We start from the raw sequence: 19714 nt of genomic DNA on the forward strand, positions 1-19714 counted from the left end.
CCCTCATGTGCCAGAATGGGTTTTTTATAGGCTATTTGCATTCTTCTGAGTGTTGTATAAGCAGTAGGGAAAAAAATAAAAAAAAAATGTAATTTTGAAGCAAATGAGAACAGTTCCTCTCTTTGAAACCTCAACAACTGGATGTCAAACATGCACACACATGGGCTTCTGCAGACACAGCAGGAAGGAAATTGGTTGGTGTGGGCTAACAGACATCCTGATTCATCACCTTTTGTCACACTTAGGAGTGAGAAGAGAAGGTATGAAACATGAGAACAGGTGAAATGGCAAACAGATCCTTTCCTCCCTTTAACAAAAAAGGCAAAATACTGCAGGGAATGGGGTTTAGTCAATACAATTTTTTAATTGATCAGCTCTTACTCTCACGCTTCAGACAATTTATGAACGATTATTATTTTGTTAGCCTTAGTGAACTGAGTTGCAGGTTATTCATTCAGCACACTGAATATTATTGGTGAAAAAAAGTTTAAACCCTCTTGCAAACAGAAAGGACAAAGATCTTAGAATCATAGAATAGGTAGGGTTGGAAAGGACCTCAAGATCATCTAGTTCCAACCCCCCTGCCATAGGAAGGGACACCTCACACTAAACCATCCCACCCAAGGCTTCATCCAACCTGGCCTTGAACACTGCCAGGGATGGAGCACTCACAACCTCCCTGGGCAACCCATTCCAGTGCCTCACCACCCTAACAGGAAAGAATTTCCTCCTTATATCCAATTTAAACTTCCCCTGTTTAAGTTTTAACTCGTTACCCCTTGTCCTGTCACTACAGTCCCTGATGAAGAGTCCTTCCCCAGCATCCCTATAGGCCCCCTTCAGGTATTGGAAGGCTGCTATGAGGTCTCCACGCAGCCTTCTCTTCTCCAGGCTGAACAGCCCCAGCTTCCTCAGCCTGTCTTCATATGGGAGGTGCTCCAGTCCCCTGATCATCCTCGTGGCCCTCCTCTGGACTTGTTCCAACAGTTCCATGTCCTTTTTATGTTGAGGACACCAGAACTGCACACAATACTCCAGGTGAGGTCTCACAAGAGCAGAGTAGAGGGGCAGGATCACCTCCTTCGACCTGCTGGTCACACTCCTTTTGATGCAGCCCAGGATACGGTTGGCTTTCTGGGCTGCGAGTGCACACTGCAGCTGGCTCATGTTCTTTTTCTCATTGACCAGCACCCCCATGTCCTTCTCCACAGGGCCACTCTGAATCTCTTCTTTGCCCAACCTGTAGCTGTGCTTGGGATTGCTCTGACCCAGGTGTAGGACCTTGCACTTGTCATGGTGTCCTGGGTTCAGCAGTAGGAGTCGTTTTTCTCCTTCTTAGGAACTAGTACAGAGCTGTGTTTTGATCTTTTGGCCTGGGAACAGTGCTGATAACGCCAATGTTTTCAGTTGTTTCTCGAATGTTTGGTCTGGCCAAGGACTTTCTGAGCCTCATGCTCTGCCAGGGAGGAGGGGAGGCCGGGAGGAAGCAGAGACAGGACACCTGACCCAAACTGACCAAAGAGGTATTCCATACCACAGCACATCATGCCCAGGATGTAAAGGGGAGTTACCTGGAAGGGTTGGGACTGCAGGGCTGGAGGGGGTATCGGTCCGTGCTTGGCTGGGGGGAGTGGGGCGAGTTATTGGTCAGCTGGTGCTGAGGTGTTGTATTCTTTCCTCTTGTTATTTCCTTTAGCACTATTATTATTGGTGGTAGCAGCAGTGGTTTGTGTTATACCTTAGTTACTGGGCTGTTCTTATCTCAACCCGTGGGAGTTGCATTCTTTTCGATTCTCCTCTCCGTCCCTCCAGGAGCAGGGGGAGGGCAAGAAGGGGGGAAGTGAGCAAACAAGGTTTGTGGTTGGGTTTAAACCTCGACACATGGTTACATTACAGAGGCAGAAAATTACTTACGTTTTGGCTGGTAGAAAATGATCCTACAGAATGTTTGAAATATTTAAAGGGTATTGTAGAAGAAAGCTTACATGAGTGGGAGGCAAAGGACTTCAGTATTCAGGACTGGAAACCCATTTTTTTTTTTTCTTCATCAGTAATCTCACCTTGTGCGAAGATAAAAACTACAACACGCTCCCGTTTTCAGTATGGCATTAAATGAGCTTTTTGGCACGGCAGCTGTGTCACACTCTCACTAGGGCCCTCTGCTGCTCACAGAGTGAAAAACCCCAAACTTGTTTGGGAATCCCGGAAAAGGCTTAGAACACTTAAAAGACCCAAAATACCAATAATCTTGCAAGGGACGTAAAACTCAAGTCCTCATGGATCAGGACTACATTAGTCTTTACTGGTGTGTGCTAAGAAGAGACTTTTTAATGAGCAGGTATTTTCAAACTGCTTGCTGCAGGATATCTTGTGTTCATGCTGGCTGCTGGCAGGGGCACAGTATGCAGGACTGCATCTTATCTGGGTTGATAGTCGTTAATTAAAATCTTCTGATACTCAAGGGACTTTGCTGAGAGAGAAACATATTTATTTAATGAGTTTTTTTCTCCTCTTATTATTGCTAAAAATATTTGTTATCAGGGATATAATTTCCTGTGGTATTATCCACACAGCATCTAATTTTGTGAGATCACTTGGCTGCTGTGGCACTCAGTACCTTACCAGCAGCAAAAGGAACTTTAGGAGGGAAACAAACTCCAGAAGCAGAATGAATCTGAGAAACCAAAAGTTCCTATTTTTCATAAATACATCTCTGAGAACAGAATAAAAAGGACAGTAAGAAAGCAGCCCAACTGTGTATATAGTGACATGATCTCCATTACGATGTTGTTTTTTTCCTCCTGCAGAATCCCAGAACCTGAACATTTTTAGGCATGTGACATAATTTCATGGCTAGGAGATGGTCAGCTTTCTAGATGGACCAATACAGCTTTAGTATGTACCCCAATATGCTTCTAAATGTGCTACAGCAAGTGACTTTTATGATATAATAGGCATCACAGAAACATGGTGGGATGGCTCCTATGCCTGCAGTGTTGGAATGGAAGGTTACAGGCTCTTTAGAAAAGACAGGCCTGGCAGGTGGGGAGGGGGAGTTGCTATTTATGTTAGGGATAGGCTGGAGAACTCTGGTGTCGAACTCTGGGGACAGGTGATCAGTCAACAGAGAGTTTGTGGGTCAGGGTTAAAGGGAAAACAGCCGTGGGAGACATTACTGTGGGGATCTGTTACAGGCCGCCTGATCAAGGAGAACCTGCGGATGAAGCACTCTACAGACAGATAGGAACAGCCTCACGCTTGCAGGCCCTTGTCCTCCTGGGGGTCTTCAACCACCATGACATCTGTTAGAGGGACGGTACGGGCTTGCACACGCAATCCAGGGGGTTCCTCGATTGTGTGGAAGACAACTTCCTTCTGCAAGTAATAGGGGAGCCGACAAGGAGAGGTGCCATGCTTGACCTTGTGCTCACCAACAGGGAAGGGCTTGTTGAGAATGTGGTGCTCCAGGGCAGCCTTGGATACAGCAATCACGAGATGGTCGAATTTGAGATCCCCAGGACAGTGAGAAGAGTGTGCAGCAAGCTCACTGCCCTGGACTGCAAGAGAGCAGACTTTGGCCTCTTCAGGAGCCTGCTTAGTAAGGTTCCATGGGATATAGCCCTGGAGGGCAGGGGGGCCCAAGACTGTTGGTTGATATTCAAGGATCACCTGCTACAAGCTCAGGGGTGCTGCATCCCAACTAGAAGGAAGTGCGGCAGAAGGGCCAGGAGACCTTGGATGGATAAGGAGCTGCTGAGGAAAATTCAAAGGAAAAGAGAGGCTTATAAAAAGTGGAAGCAGGGACAGGCGGCCTGGGAATAATACAGGGATGTTGTCCAGGAAGCTAGGGACCAGGTTAGGAAAGCTAAGGCCCAGTTAGAATTAAACTTGGTGTCGTGGTTTAAACCCAACCACAAACCTCGTTCACTCACTCCCCCCTTTTTGCCCTCCCCCTGCTCCTGGAGGGACGGAGAGGAGAATCGAAAAGAATGCAACTCCCACGGGTTGAGATAAGAACAGCCCAGTAACTAAGGTATAACACAGATCACTACTGCGACCACCAATAATAATAGTGCTAAAGGAAATAACAAGAGGAAAGAATACAACACCTCAGCACCAGCTGACCGATAACTCGCCCCACTCCCCCCAGCCGAGCACCGACCGATACCTCCTCCAACCCTGCAGTCCCAACCCTTCCAGGTAACTCCCCGTTACATCCTGGGCATGATGTGCTGTGGTATGGAATACCTCTTTGGTCAGTTTGGGTCAGGTGTCCTGTCTGTGCTTCCTCCCGGCCTCTCCTCCTCCCTGGCAGAGCATGAGGCTCAGAAAGTCCTTGGCCAGACCAAACATTCAAGCAGCAAATGAAAACATTGGCGTTATCAGCACTGTTCCCAGGCCAAAAGATCAAAACACAGCACTGCACTAGCTCCTAAGAAGGAGAAAAATGACTGCTACTGCTGAACCCAGGACACTTGGCTAGGGATGTTAAAGATAAGAAAGAGGAAGGGACTCTACAGGTATGTAGTGAATAAAAGACAGACTAGGAACAACATGGGCCCTCTCCTGAAGCTATCAGGAGAACTGGGTACCCTGGATTTGGAGAATGTTGAGGTTCTGAATGACTTCTTTGCCTCAGTCTTCACTGGCAGATGCTCTGACCACACCACCCAAGTATTGGAAGGCAGATGCAGGGACTGTGAGAATGAAGACCTTAGGCCACTGTAGGAGAGGATCTGGTTCGAGACCGTCTTAAGAACCCGAACATGCACAAGTCCGTGGGACCTGATGGAATCCATCCGCGGGTCCTGAAGGAGCTGGCGAATGAAGTTGCTAAGCCACTGGCCATCATATTTGAAAAATCATGGCAGTCAGGTGAAGTTCCTGATGACTGGAAAAAGGGAAATATAACCCCCATTTTCAAGAAGGGGAAAATGGAAGACCCGGGGAATTACAGACCAGTCAGTCTCACCTCTGTGCCTGGCAAAATCTTGGAGCACATTCTCCTGGACAGCATGCTAAGGCACATGAAAAACAACAAGGTGCTTGGTGACAGCCAGCATGGCTTCACTAAGGGGAAATCCTGCCTGACCAATTTGGTGGCCTTCTATGATGGGGCTACGGAACTGATGGACAGGGGTAGAGCAGTTGATGTCATCTAGCTGGATTTGTGCAAAGCGTTCAACACTGTCCCACATGACATCCTTGTCTCTAAATTGGAGAGATATCAATTTGATAGGTGGACCACTCGGTGGATAAAGAACTGGCTGGATGGCCGCACACAAAGAGTTGTGGTCAATGGCTCAATTTCCAGCTGGAGACCAGTAATGAGTGGTGTCCCTCAGGGATCGGTGTTCTAAGGCCATCCAGAGGGACCCTGACACGGTTGTAAGGTGAGCTGATGCCAGCCTTATGAAGTTTAACCATGACAAGTGCAAGGTCCTACACCTGGGTCAGAGCAATCCCAAGCACAGCTACAGATTGGTCAGAAAGGAGATTTAGAGCAGCCCTGCGGAGAAGAACTTGGGGCTGTTGGTAGATGAGAAAATGAACATGAGCCAGCTTCAGTGTGCGCTCGCAGCCCAGAAAGCCAACCGTATCCTGGGCTGCATCAAAAGGAGCGTGACCAGCAGGTCGAAGGAGGTGATCCTGCCCCTCTACTCTGCTCTCGTGAGACCTCACCTGGAGTATTGTGTGCAGTTCTGGTGTCCTCAACATAAAAAGGACATGGAACTGCTGGAACAAGCCCAGAGGAGGGCCACGAGGATGATCAGGGGACTGGAGCACCTCCCATATGAAGACAGGCTGAGGAAGTTGGGGCTGTTCAGCCTGGAGAAGAGAAGGCTGCGTGGAGACCTAATAGCAGCCTTCCAGTATCTGAAGGGGGCCTATAGGGATGCTGGGGATGGACTCTTCGTCAGGGACTGTAGTGACAGGACAAGGGGTAATGGGTTAAAACTTAAACAGGGGAAGTTTAGATTCGATATAAAGAAGAAATTCTTTACTGTGAGGGTGGTGAGGCACTGGAATGGGTTGCCCAAGGAAGTTGTGAATGCTCCATCCCTGGCAGTGCTCAACGCCTGTTTGGACAGAGCTTTGGGTGAGATGGTTTAGTGTGAGGTATCCCTGTCCATGTCCTGGGGGTTGGAACTTTATGATCTTAAGGTCCTTTCCAACCCTAACTATTCTATGATTCTATTATTTTGTACCATGTATCTGGTCAGTTGTAGAGGCCTGTATGCGCTACTTGGCTGCATCTGAGTTATTTGGTGGAAGATGGATGCTGACAGTGGTGAGTCTGAGAGACTCACAAAATGGTTTGTATGAAGGTGAAAGTTTTTGTTTCTGCATTAACTAACTTGTGTATTTCGAACACCAACAGATGAAAGGCTATGCAAACATCCAGCTACAACACCTATTCTGCTCAGTTTCCTTCCCATCTGCGGCACGGCATGCTAATTTATTACATATGGGTTAAGTGCTAAAGTGAGCAGTAACTTTCTTGGAGGAAAACTTCAGTTTTTTGATTCAGGAACTAATAACTGAAAAGGTTACAAAGCATCAGACTTTAATACTACAACTCTGTCATGCAGAGCTAAAAGTGTTTTACTGAAACAGATTCATTATGCCTCACAAAACCTTTCACCCATGTATTACAGAATGAGTGATGAAAGTTGATTGATGAATTAATCAGTTTTTGAAGCATTACAAATGTTATATTTTTGAAATGCAAGTTCAGAGTGCTATAGCCCCAATTTTACTTTCAGGGAACACAGGAATTGGCATATGGAAGATGAGAACAAGAAGCCCACATTTTTCGCTGTATGCCATGCATTTTTACACAACTTTTAATTACTACAGGCTTTACAGGGCATCAAAAATAATGTACCACTCAGCCACAGTGCAAGTTTCATCTCTTAGTGATACTCTTTTCCCCCACAAATCAAACCACCTATATTGGGAGGAAAGACAAAGATTGGCAGAAGTGTTATCACCCTTGGTTTATCATACAGAAACCACGGCATGAATTTAACTAAGCACATAACCTTAAGGCAAGAAGTTGATAGTTTAATGAATGAATTCTGGTAAAAAAAATTTAGGGTATCCTCATGTTCTGACATAAGCACAAGACCCATCACTTAATCTGAAACACCGTGGGCTCCATTTTGCAGAGCTGTGAAGTCCGAAGTGTGTGCTCTGGTGCCAGTAGATGCTCACCACTGGCAGCAGAGCCGTTTAAAACGAAGAATGTAAATACAACGACCCTCCTGAGAGCGGGGCCGCGGCGCTCCTCGGGAAAAGCCTCCAGCGCCATCCCTGGTTTCCTTCCCCAAGATCTGACTCGCAAAGCGCCTTCCCTCCCCCTCAGCCCGCCCCCAAGAGCTCAGCGATGCCCTTACAGGCCCCAGCGCCCGGGCCGCAAGGGCAGGTTCGGTAACAGCCATGCCTGCCCCAGGGGGACAGGGACGGCCTAGAGGGCTGGAGCTCCCCGTGAGCCCTCTAACTGCTCCGAGCCTTTGGCCCCGCTGCGGTGCCGAGTCTTGCCTCGTTCTCCGGCCTGCTCGCACCAGTTACGTTCGGGCCGCGGGAATGCAGACATAGTCTGCAGCCGTTTAGTGGGAGATGGAGAAAGGAACCCCAAAGTCTACGGGGCAGCGGCCGCCACACGGGAGACGCACGGCCCTGCGCCCCCGCCAGCCAGCCCACCGCACCTCCGCCCCCCGGAGGTGAAGGCGGGGCCTCTCAGACGGGAGGGAAGCGGCAGACGAAGTCTCGCGAGAGCGGGCTGCGGCTGCCGCGGCCCCGCTCCTCCCCCTGCCGGTGCCGGAGTGTGCGGCCTTCGCCGAGGCCGGGGTACTTCGCGCCGTGCCGGCCGGGCGGTGGCAGCTGCGGGGAGGCGGCGGTTGTGGCGGCGCGGCCGGGGCCCGGCCTCGGCCTCGGCCTCGGGGCGCGGGGCAAGATGCCGGGCGGCCGGGTGTGCGCCGCCTGCGGCTGCTCGGAGATCGAGGTGGACGCGGCGCGCGGGGATGCGGTGTGCACGGGCTGCGGCTCGGTGCTGGAGGACAACATCATCGTCTCCGAGGTGCAGTTCGTGGAGAACAGCGGCGGCGGCTCCTCCGCCGTGGGGCAGTTCGTGTCGCTGGACGGTGAGAGCCGGCGGGGCGGGGCGCGGCGCACGTGCAGGGGGGTGTGGGGCTTGCGCGGCGAGAGGGAGCTGGGAGAGCGTCGGGGGCAATGTATGGAGAGAGGGTGTTGGGGGACGGGGGGCAGTGCATGAGGGAGAGGGGTGCTGTAAGGGGTGTGAAGGACAGGGTGAGGGTGCTCTGGGCTGTTGGGGGCAGGGACAGGGCAAGAGGGTGCGGAGCCGGAGGGTGGGGTTTCGGGGATGATGCGTGGGGGTAAGGTGCTGGGGGTAAGGATAGTGCTTAGGGAAAAAGGTGCCGTGTAAAGGGATCGGTGCATGGGGGATAGGGATGTGCAAAGGTGTGTGGGGAAAAGAGTGTTGTGCCGGAGGAGTGTCAGGGAGGGTGGAACTAAGTTCCTTTAAGGGACCCTTTCCCTTTTGTGCGTGTGGGGTAGTGCAGCACGAAGTGGAAATGGAACAGTCAGTGAATGTTAGGGGAGGACAGTGTGCTGTGCAAGGTGGGGCAGGAATTGGGTTGTGAGGAGTCTGGGATGAATGAGGTAAAAGATGGGAGAGATGCTTTAGGTGATGGGAGGAGGTGCATGAGGGACTGGAGCTCTGCCTGGTGTGTGTGGGGGGGTGGTATATGAGAGAAGGCTTGGGGCTCTGTATGGAAAGACTGGGGAGATATATGAAATTATTTGGAGTAGAGGCCAGGAGAGCTGAGTAGAGGGAGTAAGTGGAGGCACAGGGGTGATGTGGTGGAGAAGGAGGCTGGAAGTAAAGCGTCAAGAGGCTTCTTCTGTAAATAGGTAGGTAGGGGTGTTTGTGTGAATGCCCTGGAGGATAAGGCCTGTGTGCCTGGAAGAAGGCCATGTGAAGTGGGCATTGGGTTTGAGAGGGGAAAACTGATGCGGGCACTGTATATAAGGAGAGAGAAGCATAAAGAAGAAATAGGGGAAGGAACTTAGCAGTGAAATGAGGGGGACTGATTGATTGTATGGCTGTGGTGAAGACAGAAGAATTGTGGTGGGGAGGGCAGCAGTGGATGTTGGAGTTCAGGAGTTTATTGTAGACTAGGCTTTGTCTCATGCTATTCGTGTCTTCCAGCTCAAGGTGCTGGCATTATTTATTTTTCTTTTTATAGCTTATGAGCAGCTCTTGTAGCTTCTACATCACCACAGGAAAAAGTGAAGGGCACTTTTTTAAGGGCTTGTACTGCTTTTTCCCTCCTACCCAAAATTACGCGGGACAGATGGCATGCAAGCTAGAGTACATTTTGGGATGCCTTTACCCTACCAAAAAAAAAAAAAACCCAGACCAAAAAGGCAAAGGCAAAGAGAGAACTGCACCATACTCCAGCTTTTTCTTCTTCTAGATGAATTGCACGGTACTTTCCTAAGTTCCTTTAAGGAATCCTTTCCTTTCTGTTCAAGTCCTGAGATGCTGCTGTTGGCTAATATTTTTTTTATGGATAGTGCATTAATTCTTGGATTTTGTATAGCTAGATAGTTGCCCTACTATACCAAAAACAATTCTAGCACCCATGGAGACAGATAAGCTCAGTGGGGATAGGTGGGTGTGAAAAAGTGGAAGTGGGAGCACACTCTAGCATGCTTATGGTGGCTTTGTCTGGCTGCACAAGGTCTGGTTGCAGGGGCTTCACCATATGTGAAAATCTTCCCGCTATGATCTTCTAGCAAGTTGCCATTTGCATTAGCGTATGTATTTTGGTGTTGTTTGTGGAAACAATAGAGCAGGACTTTCAAAACAACACTTTGTAATTTACTAAGTTACTGCAAGGACTAGTGCGGGTACTGTTTCACAGTAAACGTTTTAAGGAAGTTTGGATATGGGTGGTTTGTGCTGGTGTAATTCTTTATGTTCGAAAACAAATGCCTCTGTTGTGAATAACTTTTTTTGCTTGACTTAAGCTGAGTGATGCAAGCCAATTTGAAAAGATGTATTTGTGCTGCTGTAACAGTGTCTTCGTGGTATGTGCTTGTCCATTATGCTTGTATGACACTGATTTAAGTCCTTCGGAATGGGGAGAAAAGTCCTTTCTTGTGTAAGCAAGGCAGAATTTGTATCTCTGAATGTTGTGCTGGCTAGAGAATTTTCAACAGAATTTATATTGTCAAAAAACATGTACTTGTTGAAAGCAACGTGTTCTGGTAAGCCACAGTTTTCAGTGACTTCTGATTGTGTAAGCAGGTTCCCACCAAAGTTAACTGTTTTTAATACCTCTTCCTGTCCTGTGTTAGCTCTTCAGGTCTATGGCTCTGAGGGATGCCCTGTGTATGAAATACCTTGGGCTCAGGTTCCTCGGACTGCAGTCTGGTGATCACAGCCAGCCCTAATGTGTGGAGCATTTGCAGTGTCAGAGGTGCTCGGGCTACTGTTGCTGAGACTATGGCTGTTGGTCAGTAGGGCTGGGTGACTTGGAGACTGTTGTCTAGGTTTTGCAAAGTATGAGGGCTGTCAGGTTCTCTGTTGCACAGCTGGGAGTTGAATAGGAGTCTTGGTGTCTGTGGAGTTCAGAGCCCCTGGATGTGCAACAAGATTCCCAAACCCTCCCAAGATACACGAGGGCTTCTGTTTGTGTGTTTATGTATGTCAAATAGTTATAGATGCCTTTCTTCGTCATTTAATCTTCATAAAGAAGCAGAAGAGAATGGAAAGCACTGATGTCAACTGTGACTGACTTCTCTTTGGTACATATAGCAAAATATTTTATTTTCCCAAACAGCCTGTTAAGGATGCAGAATCTTGCATTTGTTTGCTGAAGGAGGAAGAAAGTCCTGCACTTTTCTATTTTAATACAAAGTTGGCTGTCTAGGGCATGCCAAGTCCTAGCTAGTAAGGCCAGCAACCCCACTATAAACCATGGGAAATCCCTTCTTTTGTTCCTTCAGGGCTGGAGGAAGGTGTAAGGTCACAGTTAAGTGTTCCCAGGCAGTATTTACATTTAGCTATCAATGTATCTAGCATAGGAAGCCACAATCTCACCACTGATGCCTTTCGTTCGGAAGTTTGGTATAGCCAGTATTTTCCAAAGCAGGTGTGTGAGTCTGTTTCTTTCCATTGTTTTGACAGTTCTAACAGCTGAGCATTGGTGTGCTGAGAAAGCATGGATTGCGCTTGAAATTGAGTGAGAGGCTTCGCTTTGTTGATGCATGAAAGTCTGAGGTAATGCAGGCTAGTTCAGTCTGTTGGGCAAAGGGTAGAAGCAGTGAAGGACAGAACAGGAGGCTGTAGAGGTAAATTTGGGTAAAGTATTTTTTTGGCAAAGTGGCATGCCTTGCAGATCTGTTGGAGCTTTCTAAAGAAGTCAGTAAGTGGACAAAGCAGACTGTTGGATTTGTGAAGGGAGGTCAGCAAGATCCTGTTGTGGATAAGGGAAAGTCCTTACAGAGGAGAGTAACTACTCAAATTATAAGAAAATAGAATAGAAATATAAATAATAAGCCTTCTTCAGGAGTAGCCAGTGAAGCTCCATAGAGTTAGGGCTGATGATCTGCAAAACAGGTGAATGGTGAGTTAATGAGGTTTGCTGGTAGTATTATTTGGGGTAGTGAATCATAGAATCAGAATAGTTAGGCTTGGAAAGGACCTTAAGATTATCTGTAGATGTAGAAGGACCTGTTGCTTTTAGTACCTGGGTAGTAGGGTAGGAGATGTGATTGAGTGTGGCAGTGAGAGTTAGGATTGTTCCTTTCTTCCACATATGGGATGGCAGCATCTGGTCTGGCTAGTACAATTAGGGAAGAAGGTCACTAGGTCTTCATGGATAACTGTAAAAATGTTTAGCTCGATGTTTGTTCACAGTACAAAATGCAGAGCAGGAAGGAGAATATTAGAAGTTATCAGGAAAAGAATATGGCAGCATATGCATACACTATTACATATCCACAGCACTAGCTGCAACTTAAATACTGTGTGCAGTTCTGATGTGTTTTTATCTTGCGTCTCAAGAAAACCTCTAACACAACTGGAAAAGACACACCAAGGAAGATGGGGTGATTAAGAGGAGGGCTTTGTGAAGAGCTTCTGTTAGAATGACTGAATAGATTCAGATGATTGAATGGGAACATAGTAGAGGTCTGTAAATGCCGTAGAATAACATGGTAAGGATGAGCTATTGTTCAGTATCACATAATGCAAAAACTAGGGAGTGCTGAGAAATCTAGCAGGTAGCTTATTTTGATTGTAGCAAGTAGGAGGTTCAGAAGCATTAGGTTTGGGGGTTTTTTTTTCTTTTTTTTTTTTTTTTCATGAAAGACATTTAGTTAAATTGTGGATCTTAAGTTGTAGGTGTTAAAAGTTTGTATCAGTTAGAAAATGATTGGGCAAGCAGAATAAAAATGTGTCATGGCCCCTAAAAAAAAAAAAGCTGGTATTTCTGGGTCAGGAAATTCTTGAGCCACAGATCTCTAAGCTCTAGGAGATAAGGAGGGAACTGTTGTAACAAGCTTTCCTCCTGTGTGTAGTGTTGTTCACTTGCAGCCATGTATGTTAATGGACTTTACTGTTCAGGGATAGGACCCTGGACTAGATAGCTTTCCGATCTGACTTGGCACAGCTGTTCTTGAGTCTTTGGGGGTAATCATGTTAATTAAGCTCTGCAAAGATTCTTTTGAGGGGTTTGACCCTTCTTTTAAAACTGGTCCAAGACTTGAGGAGCTATGGTTTTACAGCATAAAGTGTAGGCGTCCTTAGGTATTAATACTGCTTTTTTTTTGTTTGGTTCAGGGTTTGTTGGTTTGTGGTTTTGGGTTTCTTTTTTAACTTGTGCTTTGGAAAGGTGTGACCAGAACAGTCCTTTGACTTTGACAGTTATGTAGATATGTTCTCTCTTGAAAATGCGTGGTTAATTCTTCTGTTCTCCTTGTGAGAAGTAGATGGTAGAGATATTAACAGTTGTGAGAGTCTGTGATAAGTTGTCCAGAAATCCAAACTGCAAGGCAAAGTTTTATTTAGAGCAAGGTTTATGAAGTTGCATATGCAGTACTTTGTAATAAGGACCATGAAATCTTTCTTGGTGGTACTTGGGGCATAAAAAAGGAGATGGTGTACTTTATGTAAGTACACAAAATGAGAGCTAAGCCATCCCAGGCCTGATGAGATCCTCTTTAGACATGGGCATTATCTGTTTGTCTCAGCATAGTAACACCAGTGCTTTTCATTGCCATGGTCTTGATGGAAATGGAGGGATACATTTGCAGGATACCCTAATCCCACAACTCCCTTTAATGCTGTCTGTCTCCAGGAGTGGCAAGTAATCTCTTGTGAGGTACCTGTCACTTTGCTGGGTCATAAGCTGGTAAGTTCACTAGCAAGGGAATACACTCTTCATGCTCTAGAAGGGGGCTACTGTTTATCTTTCTGTTGATTTTCTGAGAGGGAAGTTCTCACAAAGCACAAGTTAGCAGATGCTTTGATAGGCCTTATTACAGTTAGTTGTAATTGTTAATTCTGTTGCAAGTGGTTGCAGTCAGGTAAGAACCCAGTCTGAAGACTTAACCGTAGCTGTATTGTTTTCTTGAAGCTTGTGAAGGCCAGATGTCGAAATTGTTTCTTTCTGAGCTTGACTGATTTGATGCTGGGTAAGTTGGATACTAGTGGAAAAGGGTTGTTGTGCACGTTTGAGCTCCAAGGACCTCTGTTAATTGCACAGAAAGTGTTTGAGGTATATCCTTTTCCTAGTTGAGTCTAGTTTTAAAGAATAGCTATCCACTTTATAATTGATAGCCTATTCAGAGTGTCTCAAACTAGCCAAAAGAGGTTGTTCTCTGTGGTTTCTTGTCAAATTTGGAGAGGGTTTGAATTAAAATTCCTCTTTCTGTAATTGGAATGGATGCATCTTTCTTTTTTTCTTCATACCTAAGTTCTTAACAGACTCCTGTACCGGTCATAAGATTTGAACGTATACCAGCATGAAATACAGCACTACAGAGTTTAAGAGTGAGCTAGGTTTCTCCCTCTCCATTATACTGTAATTGCATCCTGGAAGACAGAGCTCTGCAGAGCCCTTCACCGGCCTGCACTGGTTTGATGGCTGGTGCTTTTGTAGAATGGCAAGTTGTCAGTCATGTGCCATGTTTGAAGGCAGCGAGTTCTCTGATCACTCTTCCACTGTGTCTAGGAGGGAGTCCCCTGTCTTGTGGTAGTTAGTGAGAGAAAATGTTTTCAGAGGTTTTTTTCCCTAAGGGTGACAGGAGTAAAAAACAAGTACAAAGCTGAAGAGAATGAGAGGAAGAAAGCTGAACATTGATAGTCCAGATCTCTCTTTGGGATTAAAGAAGCTTTGAAAGTGGAGTCTAGGGCTTCTGTCACTAATCAAAGGAGAAGAGAACAGTCTCACCTGAGAAAGCTGATGTGCAGGTAGTGCAGCAGCAAGCTGGAAGACAAAACTGAGAAACTGCAGAATGAGAAAAGGGCACCGTAAAGTGGACTGAGCTTGTGATCCTGAAAATTCAGTGTCTGGGGAAACTTGGCTTCTTTTGTTCCAGAAATTGCCTTTAAATGCTTGGTAGTAAGTAGAGAAAACCAGCATCCAATAAGCTTCTTGGGCACAAACCATGAATCAGTCCGGAAACCTGTCCTTTAGAAGTGTCGGTGATCTTTGTCTGCAGTTGGGTGGCAGGCGAGCTGCCTGCTTTGCCAGCCATTGCTGGCCCTTGCTGTCCACAACCTGCTTCCCCCCTGGTACTCTCCCTACCCTGCCCAGGAGGCCCCTGTGGACATCCACCCTTGCCCCAGTGACTCCACAACAGGGCTGGTCTCCAGCTCCTCACAGCCCTGCTGAGCCAGACCCTTGTCCTGCCTGGCTTCAGCCCATGCCTGTGACCTTGCCTGGCCATCCCAGTGCTGTGTCTTGTTTCCACTTGCTGGGCCTGATCCTGATCCGCACCTGTAAGCGTACAGGTGTAATCCGCACCTCAGGCCATCTCTGGACTCACAGAGGTGCCCGGTGCCCTGGGTTGTGGCTGCCCCTGTCCTTCTGCATAGTTCAGAGGCACATTTCTAGTGAGAATTTAAATCAGAATTATTTTTCAGAAGTTTTTAGCTAGCTCCCTCTTAGTGGATGTCTTCCCCAACAAGCTGCCTACTTTTACAAAATAGAAAGAAACCTTGTAGTTTTGAGACCTCTGTCCGCCTTGGGTTTGTCTCAAAGTGGGCAGAGTGAGGAGAGGGGCAGGCGCTGCTGCAGTGTGTGCATTTGCCCCAGGGAAAACAGGAAAAAAGGAGGTTAGCATAGTGAAATGCAGCCTCCATTGTCTGAGGCAACAGGACTGTGGGATGGAAAAGACGAGTTCTTGGAGCTAGGGGCATTATCAGCTCCAAATAAGACTTACAGGACACTTCATCCTCAAATACACATCACAGCCTCAGTAGGAGTGTTATGGAGTGGTTATAGCCTGGTCACTGAAATGGGATTCTTGCACTGCAGGACGTACCCTGCCGTTGGGGTCTGAGGTCAGTGAACATCATTGACATCTCTGTGTGAGACTGAGCAGCATGACTGTCTTGAAATAGGTTTGCTGTTTTGTGGTTGATTTCTTGGAATTTCTATTTCTTTTGGGGGCTTTTTGATAAAAACATAATGTAACAAACTAAGTTAAAAATGTATAATCTTTTCTTCAGATGCTAAGCTGGCATTTACAAGAACAGGTGTGAATTAGTCTTTTAACTTATGCTTACTTAGTGTCTAAGCCAGGAGGTTTTAGAATGGTGACAAATAGAAATGGGAGGCTGCAATGGGCTTTGACAGCATTAGCGCAACTTTAGCACCAAGTCAGGATCATGTATAGCTCTTGAACAGCATAAGTACATTAAGACTCTCCATTTCCAAATGTACGTGAGTTTGCAAGATACCGATTTGAGACTGGTGGGAAGAATGTTGCCTGTGAAAAGATACCTGCTTACTTTTGTTCATAGGAAGAATGGGAAATTGTGAGCTAGTAGCTAGCACACCACCAAGTCTTTGTTGGAGCTTCTAGTGAGAAGGCCGCACAACATTTGTCAGTAAGCTGTTTCAGATATTAGAATATCAAGGAAGTTTCTTCCTGCTAATACGATTTTTTTTTTGTTGCAAGTGAAGTATAAGCAACTTGCGACAGTAACCCATTTGCACTGCTATGAACAATGAGTGTGTACTCCTACTCTGAAGTGTCCCTTGATAAATTTAATGTGTCTTATTAGTGAAGCTGTGGCATGCTCAGTTTGTTCAGGTATGCTTATGGAAGTTTACCAGAATATTTTGTATATACTGTGTAAATCTTGAAAGCTTCCTTTTGGTTTTTTTTTTTTACATTGAGGAGTGTGAGCTACATTGACCTCAAGTGCAGAACTTGACTGAGTTTGCCTTGATCTAAGTATTTCATTCTTACTGGGGTTTGTGGAAAGTTATGGTCAGCAAACTGGAAAGAGGAGGACTGGATACAGGGAGGAAAAAGCATAGTAAAATTTAAGCTAAGATTACTAGCTTTCAATGTCCTATGCCTGTTTCCCTCTAGAGCTTTGTAAGATGTACTTGTCACAGTCAGTGCTAGCGAAACGGTGAAGAAGATGAACTCTGTGTTTCTATTGCATTCTGTGGTTTTTGTGTGGCCAGTTGTTATGTACAATAAAGGATTCTCCTGTATTTTTTGAGTATTAAAGTGGAAGGACTAGGGGTTTTGTTTTTAACTGGTAGTTGGTAATTGCCTTCTATTACCCTCAAAGGGGGCTACAAGAAATCTTGTGAGGGACTTTTTACAAGGCCAGGTTAGATGGGGCTTTGAGCAACCTGGTCTAGTGAAAGGTGTCCTTTCCCATGGCAGAGGGGTTGGAACTAGATCGTCTTTTAAGGTCAGTTCCAATCCTAACTACTTTATGATTCTATGAATTGGTTTCCATGTATATGTTAATAGACCAAATCCTGACATCAAATATTTTTTATAGTGCAGCTTTGAACAATCCTGAAGTGTGTTCCACCAGTAATACATATGCTAAACTTGAAATGAAAATGCTGGGTAGTGAAAAATGAAAATAATGGTAATATTGGCAAATTTCCTCTTACTTGGGATTCAGATTTCTAGAATGACACTAATTCATGGTTAATTTTTAGTTATGTAGAGTGGCCATGATGTAATTTTCAACACTGAAGGAAGTATGGATATGCTGGATTTGCAGGCCTTTTGTGGGAAATCCTGGACTGTTTACCTGTTTTACTTTGTGCTAGTTTTTATCTTTACAAAACTAATTTATAATCATGTTGTGTTGGGAAGGAAGAGGGGAAACTTGCATCTATTTCGTACAACAACAACAACAACAAAAAGTTTTAGTGAAATAAACTGAATCGATTTTTGCTTCTTTTCTCTAATCCTCCAGGTGGCAATCTTGCATCAGAGTTAAGTGTATAGCGTTGTTTTTTTTTTTTCTGGCCTTGAGTCTTACATGCTGTCCTTGTAGTGGCAACAAATTCCTGCTTGAAGTGCTGCAGTATGCTGCTGCCAGTTGTGAAAATGCAGAATCGGGTGCATAACTTGGATGTGAACGGTTGGATGTCACTTTCATAGACTTGTGCAGTCCTAAACTCGGGCATGGTGGATGCAACAGTATATTTATCTCTTTGATTGGTAGTTATGAAAATAAGCCCATAGGTGGCTAGCTGTGATGAAGTAGATTAAAAATTTGCCTGTGTAAATTTATTCAGCAGTACCATTTCAGCAGGCAGTAGTGTGTGCAGATCTGTTAGTGTCCCTGTAAAAATGGCTGAGAGTTATTTCAGTTGCAGACTTTGGTAGTTTTGTGTGTTCAAAAAATTTTAATTACATCATTTTGCTATTGTAGGCATGAGTTGAAATGGCACATTAACTTATTCTCCTTTTGACTTTTATGATCTAACTTAAGTAGGAAGCTCATTCATGTTTTGTATTAGATTATTTAGTCTACCCTGATTATTAAACTGTTGGTGTGATGCAAGTGTGCAGTATCAGACCCAGATTTTATGCTGGATCTATAAATATGTGGGGTTTAAATTGAAGGGTTTTCTCCTGCCTTCTCCTGAAGAAAGAGCTGGTGTTTTTTGGTTTTAATTTAATAGGGAAGGATTGTGTTAGAACTGGTCCTATCAGATAGCAGATATGCTTCATTTCAGGTTGCAAGCTGCTTCATTCCCTGTCTTCACTTGCTCATTTGTCTAGAGGAAACAAAATCCATAATGCTGGGACTGAATCTGTTTCTTTTCCAGGTGTTGAATCTGAAACTCAGATGCCACTAGCTCTCAGGAAAGTGCCCTTTAAGCTGCAGATGCCTGAGTGGCTGCCCTTTGCCTTATCAGTATGAAGGGATAAGTGCTGTTCCTGCTATCTGTTGTCGTCTTGTTGCTGTTGAAGGTTGTCACAGACTTCAAGCTTTGCTTGCTCCTTTTACTGCTTGAGGAACATTTTTGTAGAGAAGCAGGTGATGTGACTTACTTCATTAGTGAGCCAGTGGAGCAAAACAGGAACAGCCGAGGTGCCTGGGTCTGACCCAGACTTTGCTGCAAGGAGCAGATGCGGGGATGCTTGAAGGGACAGTCACAGTAGTTTAGCACTTGAGTAATGTGTGGTTATGGGCTGCCTCTGGACCTGTGTAAGCTTTGACTGAGTATCACCAAATGTCCAGGTACATGATCTTTCGGTGTGTTGGGGCACACTGGGAGGACCACAAATATTCAGCAGCTGTGTGTGCTGTTAACACATCTCTCCACACCTTCTGTTGTCCAAAATTTCATGTAAATATCTAAAGCTAACTTGGAAGATGAGACTTCAGTTTTGCAAAGCTGAGAGTCTTGAGTTAGTTTCTAAAAATAGTCAGCAGATGACAATGTACCTTGGGAGGCACCACCTCATGAAGGAGGATATTTGGGTTGGCTTAGGGCAATGTTAGTGTTGAAGATTTGGCAGGCAGCACTTGAAGACACCAAACACTTCTCGGATATATTTTTGTATATCTTGAAAGCTGAATGTGAAACACCCAAAACCTGTTTATTTCATGTTTGAAGTTGTAGAGGGAAAAATGGAAAAGGTCAAGAAATGTAAAAATTTCACTTAAGCTGGGATGTTAATTTGGTTGTGCCTAGCGATTGCTGTTCTTTTGTACTTTTAAGTTATGAGCTCTGTAGGGATTTTTGTTTTTATATGAAATTGATGACTTTGCCATTTTTTTTAAATACTTTGTTTTTTTTATTACCCAGCTGAACAGTTACATTAATGAGTTTGGTTTGCGTTCTGCTTCTGAAGATTAACGCTGGTGGTAGGACTTCATAGTCAATGGCAACAGTAGTTTGCAGTTCTGAGTGTAAGAGCTCAACAGACCAGTTTTCTGTCAGTTTTCAAAGCCAAATGCTAATTAAAGATATATAGTCTTTCCAGTTAACTCACTGAGAAATGGGTACATCAATTCTGATAGCAAAATTTGCCTTTTGGATAGCTCCACTAGTATCTGCTGCAGACTCCATAGCTTGGAGAGAAATCACTTTTATGTAACTTTTATGTACAATATTATATCTTGATGTCTAATGAAAAGAATCTTAACAAAAACACTGTAATGTCAGCTTAA

At 45.4% G+C, this 19714-nt stretch overlaps 1 protein-coding gene across 2 annotated transcripts in view; it reads left to right on the top strand.

Annotated features, from left to right (window-relative positions):
• The first annotated feature begins 7806 nt into the window (after positions 1–7806).
• The window catches only part of BRF1 (BRF1 RNA polymerase III transcription initiation factor subunit), a 221134-nt gene continuing 209226 nt past the window's right edge, over positions 7807–19714 (top strand). For both annotated transcript variants that reach the window (XR_010613570.1, XM_065683412.1), the window contains exon 1: positions 7807–8147. Coding sequence is in view for 1 of the 2 variants with exons in the window: in XM_065683412.1 (XP_065539484.1) it covers positions 7961–8147 (187 nt within the window). In the remaining variant the exon portion in view is untranslated. The remainder of the gene's footprint in view (positions 8148–19714) is intronic.

This window comes from Lathamus discolor, chromosome 6 (assembly GCF_037157495.1).
Source record: "Lathamus discolor isolate bLatDis1 chromosome 6, bLatDis1.hap1, whole genome shotgun sequence".
NCBI lineage: Eukaryota > Metazoa > Chordata > Aves > Psittaciformes > Psittacidae > Lathamus > Lathamus discolor.